The sequence below is a fragment of the Magallana gigas genome, chromosome 6 (assembly GCF_963853765.1).
Source record: "Magallana gigas chromosome 6, xbMagGiga1.1, whole genome shotgun sequence".
In the NCBI taxonomy this organism is placed as follows: domain Eukaryota; kingdom Metazoa; phylum Mollusca; class Bivalvia; order Ostreida; family Ostreidae; genus Magallana; species Magallana gigas.
This window is the reverse complement of record NC_088858.1, coordinates 1,605,299-1,623,976: the sequence shown is the minus strand read 5'-3', so window position 1 is coordinate 1,623,976 and position 18,678 is coordinate 1,605,299. Positions and strand designations below refer to the sequence as shown.

General features: G+C 37.5%; 2 protein-coding genes across 3 annotated transcripts in view; one reads left to right on the top strand and one right to left on the bottom strand.

Moving 5' to 3' along the window:
• The window catches only part of LOC105319069 (serine/threonine-protein kinase ATR), a 108,179-nt gene that overhangs the window by 78,208 nt on the left and 11,293 nt on the right, over positions 1 to 18,678 (top strand). For both annotated transcript variants that reach the window (XM_066087425.1, XM_066087424.1), the window contains exons 50-51: positions 8,728 to 8,861; positions 18,322 to 18,421. In XM_066087425.1, the coding sequence (XP_065943497.1) occupies positions 8,728 to 8,861; positions 18,322 to 18,421 (234 nt within the window). The remainder of the gene's footprint in view (positions 1 to 8,727; positions 8,862 to 18,321; positions 18,422 to 18,678) is intronic.
• On the bottom strand, positions 10,086 to 17,788 carry LOC117689175 (uncharacterized). The gene is made up of 3 exons (XM_034469237.2): positions 17,590 to 17,788; positions 16,836 to 17,446; positions 10,086 to 11,575 (listed from the first exon to the last, which is right to left on the bottom strand). Exons 2-3 carry the CDS (start codon positions 17,131 to 17,133, stop codon positions 10,317 to 10,319), a joined length of 1,557 nt encoding a protein of 518 aa, XP_034325128.2. The 5' UTR covers positions 17,134 to 17,446; positions 17,590 to 17,788; the 3' UTR covers positions 10,086 to 10,316.

Genomic DNA, 18,678 nt, shown 5'->3' with positions numbered 1-18,678 from the left:
ATGACTCCATTGAGCTGATTTTATCATACCTATTGTTCCTCAGGTGAGCGATGTGGCCCATGGGCCCCTTGTTATAATTAGCTCACCTGAGCTGAAAGCTCAAGTGAGCTATTCTGATCACTTTTTGTCCGTCGTCCGTCTGTCTGTCTGTCCGTCTGTAAACTTTTTACATTTTGAACTTCTTCTCTAAAACCGCTTATCCAATTTCAACCAAATTTGGCACAAAGCATCCTTATGGGAGGGCGAATATAAATTGCAGAAATAAAAGTCCGATCTGTATTCAAAGCGGAGAAAACCTTGAAACTGTAGAAAAAGGGGGGTGCATTTTTAAAAATCTTCTTCTCAAGAACTACTGATTCCAATTCAACGTAGTTTAGCATAAATTATCCTTATGGGAAGGAAAATATAAATTGCAAAAATTAAGGTCTAATTATGTTTAAAATCTGAGTTATTACGAAATTAATAATAAAGGAAAGGCGTGTTTCAATCAGTTTAATAGCTTCGGATTCGGCATCCGGTAAAATGGGTAGACAAGACTTGGCCTGGGCAAAACAAAAGATTGGCAGTTATTAATCTGCCAATCTCATTAAAATTTCAGGATATTTGATGGACCAGTATATTTGTCTTTGCTGTAAATATTGCTGCAAAATAATGCGTATTTGGAATTTGACGATTGCCGATCTGCCCCGGCTTTTATTTTGCCCGGCCCGGGTTTGCGTACCCATTTTACCAAGACTCGTATTCCATACTTCTAAAACGAGGTTCTTTGTTTAAAGCAGCCATGACATTATACGAAAAAGGGTCGATCTGACTATGATGAATTTGCTTGTTGTGCAACAGTTCGCGAATGAAGGGAAATTTTTGAAACATACAAAATATATTGGTGCCGATTTTGTGAAGTAAATTGAGGCTAAATATTTCAATGCGTTGACAGTTTTCACACATGACGTTGGTGTTAGCTTGTTCTGATTTTCGTTTCGTTTTCATTATTTATGCTTTTTAACCTGGGAACTATCATCTGTATTTCGTGATTTTTACGTATCAAATCAAACAGAGACTTCGGTAAATCAAACAGTTAACTGTTTACCTGCGCAAATTAAGCAACATCTGATGTATCAAAAAAGTACTGAAATACAATTCATTCTATCGGTAATTCGGCATTATCTTTTGCGTAATGGTAGATTAATGCAATAGGTTTTGTTGAGATGCTCGGCATTTTCTCGAGTTTATTCAGTTTAAATAGAGTTTGATATCGCTGTCGGAAATATGTAGGTATATGTACATGTACATGTATATATATGATTCATTTCGAAAAAATAAATTGTGTTCTTTATTTGTTATAGTGCATGTTTCTTGTGTTTAATTGTTTACAATTTCTATTTACTAACCATATTTGAGTGTTAAGCTTCGTGATTATAAAAGTAAAAAAAAATTGTCAATATTTATTAAGAAAATTTTCAAAGTCTGTTCTTCCAGAAACCAACTTGAACAACTTATTGTATTGTAAACTTAACCTTTTTTAGCTCACCTGAGCCAAAGGCTCAAGTAAGCTTTTCTGATCACAATTTGTCCATTGTCTGTCGTTGTTGTTAACTTTTCACATTTTCATCTTCTTCTCAAGAACCACTGAGCAGATTTCAACCAAATTTGGCACAAAGCACCACTAGGTGAAGGGGATTCAAGTTTGTTCAAATGAAGTGCCACGCCCTCTTTAAAGGGGAGATAATTGAGAATTATTGAAAATTTGTTGGTCTTCTTCTCAAAAACTATTCGGCCTGAAAAGCTTAAACTTGTGTGGAGGCATCATTAGGTAGTGTAGATTCAAGTTTGATCAAATCATGGTCCCCGGGGGTAGGGTGGGGCCACAATAGGGGGATCATGTTTTACATAAGAATATATAGAGAAAATCTTTAAAAATCTTCTCAAAAACTATTAGGCAAGAAAAGCTCAAATTGAAATGGAAGCATCCTCAGGTAGTGTAGATTCAAGTTTGTTCAAATCATGATCCCCAGGGGTAGGGTGGGGCCACAATTGGGGGATCAAGTTTTACATAGGAATATATGGAGAAAATCTTTAAAAATCTTCTTCTCCAAAACTATTACGCCAGGAAAGCTCAAATTTGAGTGGAAGCATCCTCAGATAGTGTAGATTCAAGTTTGTTCAAATCATGGTCCCCGGGGGTAGGGTGGGGCCACAATTGGGGGATCAAGTTTTATATAGGAATATATAGAGGAAATCTTTTAAAAATCTTCTTCTCAAAACTATTTGGTCAAGAAAGCTCAAATTGGCATGTAACCATCCATAGGAAGTGTAGATTCAAGTTTGTTCAAATCATGGTCCCCGGGGGTAGGGTGGGGCCACAATTGGGGGATCAAGTTTTATATAGGAATATATAGAGGAAATCTTTTAAAAATCTTCTTCTCAAAACTATTTGGTCAAGAAAGCTCAAATTGGCATGTAACCATCCATAGGAAGTGTAGATTCAAGTTTGTTCAAATCATTGTCCCTGGGGGTAGGGCGGGGTCACAATGGGGGATGAATTTTTATAGATAGAGAAAAACTTTAAATGTCTTCTTCTCAAAACTATTAGGCCAGGAAAGCCCAAAGTTGAGTGGAAGCATCCCCAGATCATATAGATTCAAGTTTGTTTAAATAATAGTCCAGTGATATGGTGAGGCCACAATGGGGGATGAATTTTTACTTAGGAATATATAGAGAAAATCTTTAAAAATCTTCTTTTTAAAGACTATTTGGCCAGAAAAGGTTTAAACTTGTGTAGAGGCATCCTCGGGTAGTGTGAATTCAAGTTTGCAAAATCACAGTCCCTAGTGGTAGGGCGGGACCGTGATGGCGGTTTGAATTTTTACATAGGAATATAAAGAGAAAATCTTTAAAAGTATTCTGGGAAAGTTTTCGGTTCAAAACTCAGTACTTAGTGTGAAAGCACAGGTTATGCAGATTTAAGTTTGATGAAACCATGATTCCCTAGAGAAAAGTGGGGGCATGAAATGGGGGGGGGGGGGGGGGTATATAGGAATGGAGAAAAATCTTCTTACAGGTACAACAACAAAAGGGGCTTGGTATTTACCAAAAAATAAGAGGTGGATAAAAATTAGCAGATTTTCAAAATTTTTTTTAGCAAGATCTACTGTACTCAGTTCTCAAGATATTTTGATACTGCAATGCTAATTTGATCAGAATTAAGGCAATTGTTGCTCAGGTGAGCGATGTGGCCCCTGGGCCTCTTGTTTTTCTATAGCAATGAGCTTAAAGCTGAAACGACTCATAAATAGGCACCAGCACATAGGTATATAACCCTTTGATTTTGTTACATCCAAATGCAGAGCTGAAAGGCATGGCCGATGTGTCTTTATGTTGTCAAAGATTTGGCATTGGGCATTTTTTGTTGGTATATAATGCATAGTCCTGAGTCGGAGTATGTTTGATGTTACTTTTCTCTTTGCTTAGAACAAGTACATAAAACTTTATAATTTCATTGCAACTGAGGAACATGACAATGCAGGTGTATCAACACAGTGAAATACTTTGAACTGTAATGATTTGTGTGGCATATATAGAGGTTAGAGGAATAGCAGCGATGAATTTCAAAGTGAAACACTGCGGACAAGGCCTTTTACAATTTTTGTTAAGATTTAGTTTATTCAGTCATCTATGGATGAATAAAACAAATATATATTATAACAGTGACTTGATCCGGAGGGTTGGATCACATCGAGTTGTCAGGAGCAGATCATCAGATCTAACGAGACAGGAATCATCGGTTTTGTTCTGATGATCTGGTTCTGGAAAGAAAAAAATTTCATTTGTGCTCTCTGTATCTTCTTTCTTATTGAGAAACATTGAAAGTTTTAACTTTACACAAAGATTGCTTATGACCTTAGGGTGGGTCATGATTCTGGGCATGGTCATTTGAGCAAGTTCAAGGTCTTTGTAAAAAAAAAAAAATGCATAATTCCTGCATAGGTCATATCTAATTGTAATGAAAAACTAGACACGATCTCGTTGCGAGCAACGAGGAGGTCTTCCGTGCGATTTTTTGAAGGTAATATGACCTTGACTTTGATATTTGACCCTTTATCTCCTTATTGGGGCAACAAAAAAAAATTGATGGTTGAATTTTATTAGGAACATCATTCTCAGCATTTTATTCTATATTGATTTTCAAAATAATGTTTTTTAAAATATTTGTTCTGTTTGAGGTATGTTATCAAAGTTTGGTACTTCTGGCCCCTTAAAACCCATTAAAACCCCTTAATACGGAACACATGATAAAATAATTATAATATGTTGTTAAATAAATGTGAGATGAACATTTTTGCTTCCGAAACATATAACAAAACATTTTTCAGTAAAGTGCTATGGAAGAAAGACTTTAGAGCCCTTTTGGTCCCTAAATTGAAGGGCCAGCCCCTTTTCTTGGCATCATACGAAAGTTCTTTTGATATTAAACATATTTTGTTCAACAAGTGTTTAGAAATTCTTTGCCGTTTTTGAGCTATCTGGGATATGACGTTCTAGGGGCCGACCCCTAATCTCCTTCTTGGGGCCAGATAACGAAAATTTTATGATTGAATATTGTTTAAAACATCATTCTAAACATCTTTTATTCTATATTGCTTTTCAAAATATTTGTCCTTTTTGAGATATATTCGATCGAAGTTTTGGACTTTTGGCCCCTTAAAACCCCTAATTACGAAACGCATAATAAAAAATTTATAATGTATAGTTTAATTAGTAAAAGATGAACATTTTTGCTTCTTAAACATATGACAAAATATTTCTCAGTAAAGTGCTATGGAAGACAGACTTTAGAGCCCTTTTGGCCCCTAAATTGAAGGGCCAGCACCTTTTTCTTGGCATCATACGAAAGTTCTTTTGATATTAAACATATTTTGTACAACAAGTGTTTAGAAATTCTTTGCCGTTTTTGAGCTAGCTGGGATATGATATTTAAGGGGCCGACCCCTAATCTCCTTATTGGGGCCAGATAACGAAACTTTTATGATTGAATATTGTTTAAAACATCATTCTAAGCATCTTTTATTCTATATTGCTTTTTAAAATATTTGTCCTTTTTGAGATATATTCGATCGAAATTTTGGACGTTTGGCCCCTTAAAACCCCTTATTACGTAACGCATAATAAAATTTTTATATTGTATAGTTTTATTAGTAAAAAATGAACATTTTTGCTTCTTTAACATATTACAAAACATTTCTCAGTAAAGTGCTATAGAAGAAAGACTTTAGAGCCCTTTTGGCCCCTAAATTGAAGGGCCAGCCCCTTTTTCTTGGCATCATACGAAAGTTCTTTTGATATTAAACATATTTTGTTCAACAAGTGTTTAGAAATTCTTTGCCGTTTAAGAGCTATCTGGGAAAGGACATTTTAGGGGCCGACCCCTAATCTCCTTATTGGGGCCAGATAACGAAAATTTTATGATTGAGTATTGTTTAAAACATCATTCTAAGCATCTTTTATTCTATATTGCTTTTCAAAATATTTGTCCTTTTTGAGATATATTCGATCGAAGTTTTGGATTTTTGGCCCCTAAAAATCTCTAATTACGTAAGGCATAATAAAAAATTTATAATGTATAGTTTTATTAGTAAAAAATGAACATTTTTGCTTCTTAAACATATTACAAAATATTTCTCAGTAAAGTGCTATGGGAGAAAGACTTTAGAGCCCTTTTGGCCCCTTATTTAAGGGACCAGCCCCTTTTTCTTGTTATCAAACGGAAGATCCTGTAAATATAAATTTTATTTGCTCTATATGTTATGGTAAAATATTTTCAGGAAAGGAGATAAAGAACGAAAACCATTAAAAATTACGTCGTTTTTTTAAACTCGATTTTCGGGTCCAGGCGAGCTTCGACGCCTTTGAAGCCAGACAACCACAAATGCCTTTAAACACATCTACAATCTTTTGTTTACAATCCCTGAAAATTTAAATTCAATATCTTTTTTCGTTTAGGAGGAGATAGCAGGACAAAATGACCCTCTAAAAATCACTAAAACGTCAATATCTCCCGAACGGAAATGACGTCATTAAAATAAAAAATTATATTTAAGGTTTTTATCAATATCTACAAGATCTGAAATTTTCACGAAAATCGGTCAAGTCGTTTTCAAAAAATCGCTTGTACAAAAAAGCGTAAGAAAAAAAAAAAAAAAAAAAAGGGAAAAAGAAACAAAGCAATAACAATAAGGTCTTCCGTTGGAAACGGAAGACCTTAATTATTAGAAGCTTAAATTTGAAACAAAGATCGCCTGTGACCTAAAATATATCCTGACTATGAGTTCTGGTCATTTGTGCAAGTTCATGGTCACTGTAGGAAAAGGTAGCAGCATCAATGCAGGAGTAACCAGTAATACAGCTTGTTGCATGTCCCACGTGCAGAAAATGTTAAAGCATTTGCATGAATCAGAATCTATTTAGAAGAAAACCATTTTCTATGACGAACAATGGATTAGATTTATGAGCAAAGACAGTAGGTTGACAGTTGTTGAAGTGGTCACACTGTATTTTGGTACAGAATAATTTGTTACCTATTCCTCTACGAAATGGATTCGTTTTTTGATTGTTTCAAGGTGAGGACTGCATGGTTATCGTACATAGCGAGATCACTAAAACACAAGTTGCATTCGGATCAAATGATGATTTACAGGTGAACCCGGCGCATCTTAGGAATGCAAACAAGGCCACTACGCACACTGTAGACATCAGTATATCGGAATAATGTGTAAAAATTCCTTGTTGCAGTGATGATACGTACCATATCAAATAAGACATTGGTGGAAATAGATTTAGACTAGTCCAGTGAGACTTCTTTGCCATTTGTTTCCATTTAGCAGGATGTGCAGTCCGAGTCATTTCTTCTCCAAGGCAGAAGGGTTGGAATTCCTTGTAATAAGTGATGGTAACAAATCCTTAATGGTTTGGTAAGACAAATTCAATGAATTGTAGCAGTAAGCAGCACAGTGCATGAGGGTATAATTGGTGGTAACTTAAGGATAATTCTTCATTTGCGTGAATCTTACTTTTAATAGTACATAGTTTGAGTTGAGGATGAAACTGAGCTTGACATAGGTGCACCTATCTTACTGGAAGTTTCCAAAGGACTTTCTTCATGGAAGGGCAAGGCTTGAGATTGGCTGTCTGCGTTGGGAGCCAATCAATTGAATTTGGCATCTGAAAACGAGACAAACATCAGCTATAAGATTAGTCTTTCCAGGAAGATGTTTTGAAAGGATGCAGAAATTGAATTTTACAGAGCACAAGGTAAATTGTCTCCTTAACTTCTTGATGGAAAGTGCTTTAGAGCGTCCTCTGTGAATGATTATCACCGTGGTGTCGTGTTACAATAAAACAAAGGTGACCGCATAGAAGTGAAGCAATCACAATAGGGTATAATTCTCATACCTCTTACCATTTCTTTTTCTTCTTCCTTTGGCAAATCTTCGGGCCATTTGTCGGTATATAGTTGTATGCTGTTGGCAGCTTTAGTGTCGCAAGAGAAGGAAACTTCTTTCCACTGTTCTAAGGAAACACTTCTGTATATTTTCATAACATTCAACATTAAGATGTACATGATGAAGTAGTTCACAGATTAATGATGCAAGGCGCAACAGGTGAGATTTGAAAGATCTTCCAGGTATTGGTTCATGTGAAGCAAGGTTAAGATAGCCTAGAAGTTGTAATATCTCAGATCTAGTACATGTACCTCCTTTAAGCACTGAAAGTCTAAACATTTCTCTTATTCTCAGTATATCGTGTGACTTCAGGATAATTCCAAGGTGTCATGGGACCCATTGTTTTGTTTTTGGTAATGGGAACATTGAGCTTATTAAATAACATGGTAAGGATAGCCATTGTTCGATCTGCCGGGAAATCTGGATGGTCTATGGTGAGATAGTAATCAAGGAGTGGAAGAATACACCCTATTCCTTATTTATTTTTTGCAGTTGAAGAAACTGCTTTAGAAAATGGTTCAAAACTTTTTGAGCTGGAATGCTGGTTGATGTGAAAGTGATAAACCAGGTAGCAAGTAAGAGACAGAGTGTAAAAACTGTGCAGCCTGTGTGTTTTGCCACCATGTGTGTCAGGCATGGGCTTCCATAGCACTCCCATGTAAGTGACTCCACTGGTTGCTTGTTTGTTTATGGTATGCTAGTTGTCTACCTTGACTCCTACAAAAATTGGCAGCCTTTTTCTTGAACATTCAATTGTGCTTGAATTTACTGAGAAGTTACTTATAAACTGTCTTTGTCAAATATGGTGTTTTGATTCTCATGTGTGCATTTGTGGAGCATTTCAGGGTAGTGAAGAGGTAAAATACTGTCATTTGCTATCTTATTTTAAAAGTAAAGTATGTGAAAAACCTTTTTGTGCAATATTATACTGTATTATTGATATTACATTGACTTATGTCAGAGTAGGGTTAGACTCGGACTATGTTGCTAAGGTGAGCAACGTGGCCAATGGGCCTATTATTATTTTTTTCTTATCAAATAACATGATACAATCCAAAATTTGAATTGCATTTCTTTATGGTGATGGAAAAAGTGATATTAGTTGTACCTTGTAAGTCATTTAGACAACTAGAAGGTTCTTAGAACTTCTGTTCAAACCTACTGTAACTTATATATACAGTAAAATATGTTCAAGACGTCTATTACATTTCCTTCTTTTCTTGCCTCATAGTGCTCGTTCAGGACCCAGGAGCCCCTCCTAGCCCTCCGCCGCACTTTGTTTACCCTGGTCCAGAGATTGACCAACCTTGACCTTGATCAGGAAATAGGTCGATGGTGGCTCTCCAGCGCCCGAATTGCAAGAAAGTAGGTCATACATGATATTTTTAACTTTTAAGAAATTTTCAAACACTTGTCTTTTGTTGCAGTTTGTCTATATTTTGCACAACATTTTATTTTAGTTGCTAATCAATTGTCAATTCTAAAGAATCTATAAAGTGGATGAGAGATGATAAGTATGCAATAAGGAAGAATAGGCGCCTTGTCAGGCTATATGCAATGGTTTTCATGTCCCTGAGGTGAAAACTAGGGTGATGACTTAACGTGTTAGTTTATCTTTTTGTTTATATATACTCAACTTACCTTCCTGCTAACTTCTGATTTATACCTGTTAATAAACAGGCCCAAACTGTTAAACAGGCCCAAACTAAGGAATAAAACCTAAATGTCGATGTCTTATACCAAAACATGAATTCAAATGCTAAGAGTGTTTATAGTCCCGCAAGTTTATATCATTGATTGTTACATACTAAGTTCTAATTCTTTATGAGATTTAACATTGATGTAAGTTATTGATTATTTTTTCAATATAAGAAATACCACTTATTTTTAGTACATTAAAATACTGACTACATGATGAAAATTGAATGTGTATTGTCTGATTTATCATTTAAACTTTAAGGAGGCTTAATTGTCAACAGATTACCCATTAGATCTACCTTAAAATGTCAACAAATTACCCATCAGATCTACCTTAAAATGTCAACAGATTACCTATCAGATCTACCTTATTTTGTCAACAGATTACCCATCAGATCTACCTAAAAATTCTAAATATGATATATTTGGCCAAACTTTTGTTCAGTAAAGAGGAAATTCAAATATGAGGAAATTCAAATGTTTTAGCTTTGAAATATTATGAATAACTTTAAAAATTTTCTTGTGTTTTTTTTTCAGACCTCCTTATCTCAAGGAGATAAATAGATTGTCTAAAAATAAATAGGTCATCTAAAAATGGTCACAAACATCCCACTTTGTTGTCAGAAAACAATATTTTAATCTTTGTTCTTAGTGACATGAAATACTTTGGTGTTTAATGCTGTTCAACAAACTATTATTAAATTATAAGATATTAATATTCCATAGTAAATGTACATTAAGAATGTTTGAAAGTAAAAGATTGCCTTTGTCTCAACATATATCAAGACTAACTTGCTAAAACGCAACCCCCTCCCCCCCCCCCCCCCCCAAAAAAAAAGAAGCCAAAAACAAAATTCATACACATAAATACAACAGTTATTTATTGATTCCTTTTGAAATATTGGCAACATAAATGTTCTTGTTTGTTTTAGTTTGTGATCAGCACAATCAGCAAAATAGTTAAAGACTAACCTGCTTAAATTTAAAACATCCCCCCCAGCCAAAAAAATCCAAAAACAAAATTAATAAACATTTAAGTATAACATTCATTTATTGATTCTTTTAAAATATTCTCATTGAAGGTGAAAATATTGGATCCGTTGAATTCCTTACTGACTCCTGCTATCTTTTGTCTGTACTGAACTTGTATCTAATGGCACTCACTGTCCCATCACTCTGGCCCACCCATAGTTTGCCCCGCCCAAAGTACCCCAGGGACCAAGGGGTGTTGTCACACTGATAAATAGTTCGCAAGAGGTCTCCCTCAGCGCTGAGTAAATGCAAGAGTTGACTGACTGCGTCAGCTACAACCGACTGATTCTGTGAGTCAAATGTGATGTCATGAGGTTCAAAGGTTACATCGGTTTTGTGAGGGTAGGTATATTTCAGGGTGCCGTAAGTACCAAACACGAGAACATTTCCTTGGTTTGGTCCTGTCCAGTTCACCACACCGATGTCCCCAGTGTATTGACTGAGTCGAACTTTATAAGGGGACACAATCAGGGGTTTGTTGCCGTTTGTCAATGTTTTGTTGACGCTTTCAATGGTCTGAATTGTCTCCCCTTCCTTGGAATATTTCCTGAGAAATCTTTTGCTGTCTGAATTCACATTGTAATCCCAGGAATCGACCAATGCCACAACGATGGAGTCTGTGTCAAAATGAACACCTATTCCGTATGGATGTAAATCCTCAGTCAGAATAAGCTTGCGGATTGTTCCATCAGAGGAGAACGTTTTAACACAGAATAACTCCGGACAAGAGATGAGTACTACACCTTCTGACGTGATTGCGACGTCGCTCTTTTTGGTGTTTGTTGTGAGGGATCGTAAAACTTTTCCTGACTCTTTGATGAGTTTTATATCTTTTCCTGTATTGTCTCGCAAAAACGCCCGATCTTCCTTGAATGGACATATGCTTGCAATGCCTTTTTCGCACGCTTTGAACTGACACATGATTTCTGTATCTGCATGGTCCTGCTTTAGGCTACACGTTCTAGCTGGTTCTACATACTCATAAGGATTTTCCTGGTTTGATTTTTTCACCTCTGCTTCCAGTTTCCCAAACATTTCCTCCAAGTTTTCCTTACGGAGTTCGCCAGCTATGAACTTGTAGTACTGGAAGTCAATTTGGGTGTCCTGGCTGTTTGTGTTGTAGCCGTCGATGGCGTCGTTGATGTTGTTGTACAGACTAAGCACGTTATGGATGTTGTTTCTGTTGATCTCAGCCTTGGCCTGTTTGATCAGGCTGTTGAGCTGGGAGTGACGCCGCTTGACCGTGTGGTGGGCGGTGTGAATCTTGTCCATGTTGGCTTTCTTAGAGTCCTTGATGGTCTTTGTCATTTCATGAATCAGTCGGTCCAGTTCTTCTCTCAGCTCTCTGCCTGAAACATACAGGAATATCTGCTGTAAATAATTTCATTGCAAAAAGACTTTAGATACCTAATTGAAAGATATACTATTCAACATCTTTTTCTAAACAGTTCTTTGTTTTGTCATGTAAATCCTATATCTTACTGAAACTATGAGATCCCCAAATCAAGGCTGATGTGTAATGTGTCCAATCCATTGTTATAATTGCCACTTGAGAATGCTTTTATGTATATAAAGCTACTGTTGACTTACTAATACATTGTATTAGTAAGTCAACAGTAGCTCATGCAGGTGTATACTGTAGATTTCTAATTAAATGCAATAAAATAATATCCCAAAAAAAGTAAAAAAGACTTATTTGGGATTTTAAATTCTCACTTCTTTTTTTTGAACAGTTGTAAACTAAATGTGACTCTGATAAAAGTTCTGTGATGGCTACATGTGTAGCAATACAGGGAAGCAGGTATGGAATTTTGAAAAAGTAATAGGTGTTTTTATCTTTTCTTGTCATTTTATTGCACAGAAAATAAGCATAGAATATAAGTATCATCTCCTAAAACTTAATTAAAATGTTCATTGAAGTGTCCTAGCTATGAATGGCAGCCTTATATAGCAAACATTTCCTGGATTTAAGTGGTTATCAAAAGAAGGAGTCCCTGGGAATTTCCATCGCTCTTTTGATAAATTACTGTGGAATCAGTTTAGTTTATGGAGACCAATTTCATGATCTGATTTTGAGTATGATGAATATAGACTGTGTTTCAAACTTGTTTACTCAGAGCCTCCTGGAATATTTGATTATTTCACATTATTTTCACCTTTTTCTTGCCTTTCTATTGCATAAAAATAAGAGCATCAAAGTATAGGCAGCTGGCTTTAATTTCAGTCAGATATCTGAAATGGTCACTAAAGCTATTAATGGAATCTTTCTGTAAATCATTTCCTTATTCTGAAAGAACAGAGATATGTCATGATGTGCCATTCTGTGTAACATGTATTTTAGAGCTTGCTCTTGCCAGTTGACAAGTAATTAGCAAGGATCAATCTGCTCAGCTAATTATCTCCAATTAGTCAATATAATTGTTCTGAGTTGTCCTAGCTTTTGAGTCATTATCATGAGTGCTGTACCTCACTTTTATTAATAATCTTTTAGATTATGAATACAATTTGTTATTTATTCAACATGTTCAGACACTATTGGCCACTACCTCATGTTACTTTTATCTTTATACTGACTATCCAGTTGACAGTCCACCAGTCTGTCAGTAGACTAAGCAACATCCAGATCAATTCAATTCTGACTCATTTGGCATTTCAGGTATTAATTATCCCCTTGTGCAACTTGCTGCGAAGGGGATATATCATCTCTGCTGTGTGTGTGTGTGTCTTCCTCAGCTTATGGGCAAGATTCAAAGAAAACACTGATGTTTATCAAATGTTGTACACCTCTTAAGTATAGTAAAAGCATTTCAAATCAATTGGTTGAATATTTATTAAAATATTGTTAAAAAAACACCATTTCAGACAGGATTTTTATGATTGACTTGACAATAGACTTATACGGTAGTGGACTGAACGTAAACTTTCAAATCAATAAATTGATATTTAGTTGGATTTAGACCTTGTAAAGGTAAGAAACAAACGTTTGTTTTTAAGTAATGTTGAGTTAAAAGGATTTCCAAAGGAAAAAACTGAAGCAGGAGATTAATATCCTACCAACTTTATATAAACAAGAAGCCGTCTGAGTCGTAGTTTGGACTGTATTTCCCAAATATTAAGAGTGATACAGATTCAGAAGAGACATTGATTAATATCGTCAGCATCAATTATTAGGAATTCATTTGATATTAATTGCTGCATGCAGATCTATAACTGCCAAAGAAATTGGGTTGAAATATGACACTCAAGTTTTCAAGAAAACAGACTACAGATTATATATAGCAAATTTTTATTATAAAACATAAATTTGGGTTTTTTCTATTGTTTGATTTAATGCTTAATGTATGTCACTCTAAATTACTAAACTTTAAAATGTGTGATGTGTTTCTGCTAGTAATAAGAGGAACTCTGCAGCTGCATAAAGGTAACAACCCTCCTCCGAAATTTACACACCCCTGAAAATATTGGGATTGAGATAAAGGAGTTATTATAAATTCAAAGTGGTTTTAAGATACCTGTATTTTTTTTACTTTCATCAAAGTATGTTTATATGCATAATATTGTGGAATCATCATTGTTCATGGGGGATCAATGTTTGTGGCTCTCGTGGGTAACTTTTGCCAATGAATTTACATCTCCACGAACGTATTAACAAGCATTTGTTTAATATTTATATAAAATTTCCAGAACTTTCTACCATCGAAATTACGTTCCCACAAACCAGGAAAAATTTGGTTACCCACGAACATTGACCCCCACAAATAAAAATGATTCCACAGTATATGTCCTGATTTTCCACAAAACAAGTTGGTGTATGCCAAATTAATGCATTTCCCCCAAAAATGTTTCATGTGGCGAGGGGATGCTCCGCTCAGTGGTGTCCTTGTTATTTTTATCCTGTTCTATTTGACTCTGTTCTATTTGATTATTGTTGATAATTCATAGTTAATTCAATTCACTTTATCAAGAAATTGTGAAACCTGCCTTCATGTTTTAGCTCTATGCATATTTGACTTAAAGGTCAATTTAAACCTAAGAACTATAGGCTTGACCCCCTGTCTCTGGGGTTGGGACTATACAAGTTTGTTCCCCATGTCCTATGGTAACCTTGCCCTCGGTAACAAATTACAGAAATCTTCCATTATAAAATGGACTGCAGTAGATGTGCTGATTATTTTCTGTTGAGTAATGGACAGGCATAGCCTTCATCCACTGTAGCATTAAAATTGATTGATGGGGTGGATGAAGGCTTTGTCTGTCCTTTTCTCAAAATAGAAAAATGTGTTAGTGAGACCCACCTCTGTTATGTGTGGATGTGTTAGTGAGGCTCACCTCTGTTCTGTATGGATGTGTTAGTGAGACCCACCTCTGTTCTGTATGGATGTGTTAGTGAGACCCACCTCTGTTCTGTATGGATGTGTTAGTGAGACCCACCTCTGTTCTGTATGGATGTGTTAGTGAGACCCACCTCTGTTCTGTGTGGATGTGTTAGTGAGGCCCTCCTCTGTTCTGTATGGATGTGTTAGTGAGACCCACCTCTGTTCTGTATGGATGTGTTTGTGAGACCCACCTTTGTTCTGTATGGATGTGTTGGTAAGTAAGACCCACCTCTGTTCTGTATGGATGTGTTAGTGAGGCCCTCCTCTGTTCTGTATGGATGTGTTGGTAAGTAAGACCCACCTCTGTTCTGTATGGATGTGTTAGTGAGGCCCACCTCTGTTCTGTGTGGATGTGTTAGTGAGACCCACCTCTGTTCTGTATGGATGTGTTAGTGAGACCCACCTCTGTTCTGTATGGTTGTGTTAGTGAGACCCACCTCTGTTCTCTATGGATGTGTTCGTGAGACCCACCTCTGTTCTCTATGGATGCATTAGTGAGACCCACCTCTGTTCTGTGTGGATGTGTTAGTGAGACCTACCTCTGTTTTGTATGGATGTGTTAGTTAGTCCCTCCTCTGTTCTGTGTGGATGTGCTAGTGAGACCCACCTCTGTTCTGTGTGGATGTGTTAGTGAGACCCACCTCTGTTCTGTATGGATGTTTTAGTGAGACCCACCTCTGTTCTGTATGGATGTGTTGGTAAGACCCACCTCTGTTCTGTATGGATGTGTTAGTGAGACCCACCTCTGTTCTGTATGGATGTGTTAGTGAGACCCACCTCTGTTCTGTATGGATGTGTTAATGAGACCCACCTCTGTTCTGTATGGATGTGTTAGTGAGACCCACCTCTGTTCTGTATGGATGTGTTAGTGAGGCCCACCTCTGTTCTGTATGGTTGTGTTGGTAAGTAAGACCCACCTCTGTTCTGTATGGTTGTGTTGGTAAGACCCACCTCTGTTCTGTATGGATGTGTTAGTGAGGCCCACCTCTGTTCTGTATGGATGTATTGGTGAGGCCCACCTCTGTTCTGTATGGATGTGTTAGTGAGACCCACCTCTGTTCTGTATGGATGTGTTAGTGAGACCCACCTCTGTTCTGTATGGATGTGTTAGTGAGACCCACCTCTGTTCTGTATGGATGTGTTAGTGAGGCCCACCTCTGTTCTGTATGGATGTGTTAGTGAGACCCACCTCTGTTCTGTATGGTTGTGTTGGTAAGACCCACCTCTGTTCTGTATGGATGTGTTAGTGAGGCCCACCTCTGTTCTGTATGGATATGTTAGTGAGGCCCACCTCTGTTCTTTATGGATGTGTTAGTGAGACCCACCTCTGTTCTGTATGGATGTGTTAGTGAGACCCACCTCTGACCTGTATGGATGTGTTAGTGAGACCCACCTCTGTTCTGTATGGATGTGTTAGTGAGGCCCACCTCTGTTCTGTATGGATGTGTTAGTGAGACCCACCTCTGTTCTGTATGGATGTGTTAGTGAGACCCACCTCTGTTCTGTATGGATGTGTTAGTGAGGCCCTCCTCTGTTCTGTATGGATGTGTTAGTGAAACCCACCTCTGTTCTGTTTGGATGTGTTAGTGAGACCTACCTCTGTTCTGTATGGATGTGTTAGTGAGGCCCTCCTCTGTTCTGTGTGGATGTGTTAGTGAGACCCACCTCTGTTCTGTATGGATGTGTTAGTGAGACCCACCTCTGTTCTGTATGGATGTGTTAGTGAGACCCACCTCTGTTCTGTATGGATGTGTTAGTGTTAGTGAGACCCACCTCTGTTCTGTATAGATGTGTTAGTGAGGCCCACCTCTGTTCTGTATGGATGTGTTAGTGAGGCCCACCTCTGTTCTGTATGGATGTGTTAGTGAGGCCCACCTCTGTTCTGTGTGGATGTGTTAGTGTTAGTGAGACCCACCTCTGTTCTGTATGGATGTGTTAGTGAGGCCCACCTCTGTTCTGTGTGGATGTGTTAGTGTTAGTGAGGCCCACCTCTGTTCTGTATGGATGTGTTAGTCAGGCCCACCTCTGTTCTGTATGGATGTGTTAGTGAGACCCACCTCTGTTCTGTGTGGATGTGTTAGTGTTAGTGAGGCCCACCTCTGTTCTGTGTGGATGTGTTAGTGAGGCCCACCTCTGTTCTGTATGGATGTGTTAGTGAGGCCCACCTCTGTTCTGTATGGATGGGTTAGTAAGACCCACCTCTGTTCTGTGTGGATGTGCTAGTGAGACCTACCTCTGTTCTGTATGGTGATCAGCAGGCCGTCAGCCTTTAGGTAACAGATTTGCTCCTGCTGTGAGAGTTGTTGCAGCTCCTGCTGTATGGCGGTCAGGCTCTGCTCTGCCACACTCAGGCTGACCAGGAGCTTGCCTTTGTACACCCCCAAGGCCTGGCCATTGTCTGTGAAACTGTGTCCCTGGTGTAGGATCATACACAGCATGCACACGCTCTTCTCACAGCTGTTACAAACCGCAATGTATTTCTCCTCACGATGAATGCTGCATCCGTCAGGTGATCGGAAAAATGAGGCCATCGTTTTATTTCCTCCAAGATACCTGTCTTGTAATACAACGCATTAATGAACGTCACTCTTTAGGCGGCTTGGATAAGAACACCAATTCTCCTTTTTTGATGGACAAGAAACAAATCACAGGGATTTCTATGGTTTCCTGTACACTCCCAATCCTCGGGAACAGAGAACATCCTGGACCAGGAAGTGAAGTGTACATCTCAGGTGTGCTTCCCCACATCCTGACCCCAGCATAGGTGAGCCATCAACTACAGGTAAACCATCAGCTGCAGGTACTTGCTGGCATCAGTTAGTAGGGTGCTTCATCTACCGCACTCTGAGGGAACAATATTATAAATCAAAAATTAGGAATCATTGAACCCTTGCACTGTCTGTCATCTGCTAAAGTGTTCTTAATGATATTGCAGAGAGAGACTTTGATATTAACACTTTCTATTTGAGGAGGAAATATGTACATACCTGCAGGAATTAATGTACACAGATCACTTCCTCCTCGTACCTTTGAAGGCCTTTTTTACTTAAGTACATCAAGAGAATTGACACGAGTGTCTTCCTGGTGATACAAGCTTCACCAATAGCAGGTCATTGTTTGTAACCACTCCTTGGGGAAAACCTCGGCTTATTGTACACTCTGTCAAGATATGTGTGGCAGTATGTTTGTTCAAACGAGTTTGGGGCAATGTAAAGTAAACTGCCACATTGTTTAAAAATGTGTGCCTTATGAAGGCATTCCACTGTTGTGGCAATTGCTTTGATCCTAGAGGCTTCAATGTGTTGTCAAGTGTTTAAAATCATCCAGAGATTAAATGGAAAGAACTTTATATTTTTTTTGGGGGGGGGGGGGGATGATGTGGACATGAAGTTTCATAGTACATGTATACAATTCTTTCAGATGAAATGTTATTTGAATCTCCCCTATCAATAATTATGCTTATTTTTACCAATACAAATTATTAAATAGGAGCATTTCATTGAAAAAGGGGGGTTTGATTAATGTAGCTGTTAGGTTTAGTTATTTTTCCTTGATTAACTTTAAGCCTGTGCTCTCTGCCTTGAATTAGGATGTATAAACTTGTCAATGGAAAGGGGATGGTAGAGGTTAGGGTCTAGATTTCTTCTAATTGTTATTTAATAAGATTACGATTATGTAAACGTGGTTCAGATGATCTGAGGTGTGTGATATATTTACAGGGCTGGATACCTACAGACCGCCTACAGCTTCCTCCTACAGGCCGCTGACTACAACCTGCCGGAGTTTGTCCTGGAGAAGGCCAAATACCTCAGGGTCAAGGTCAGAGTTAAAATCACTTCATAATATGTTCATGGCAACCAAGAACTTCTATTTAATTCCATGAAGGGATTTCATTGCCTTAAGTATTCAAGTTCAGGTTGCATAAAGTTTTATTAGTATATTGTTTGGAAATGAAAAGAAACAGTGCTGAGAATTTGCTGATTTGGAATTTTATACAGGTGTTACATATCATAATAGATGTACTGAGGTACAGCATTTTAGACAAATTTTACACAATTACTTATTACTCTCCTAGA

What these genes read in the sequence shown, in the direction of transcription:
- LOC117689175 (XM_034469237.2), bottom strand. Translation starts at nt 17,133, where the DNA reads ATGGCCTCATTTTTCCGATCACCTGACGGATGCAGCATTCATCGTGAG. An exon ending in GATCACCATACAGAACAGAG is followed by an intron (nt 11,576 to 16,835) that starts GTAGGTCTCACT and finishes TGTATGTTTCAG; the next exon opens with GCAGAGAGCTGAGAGAAGAA.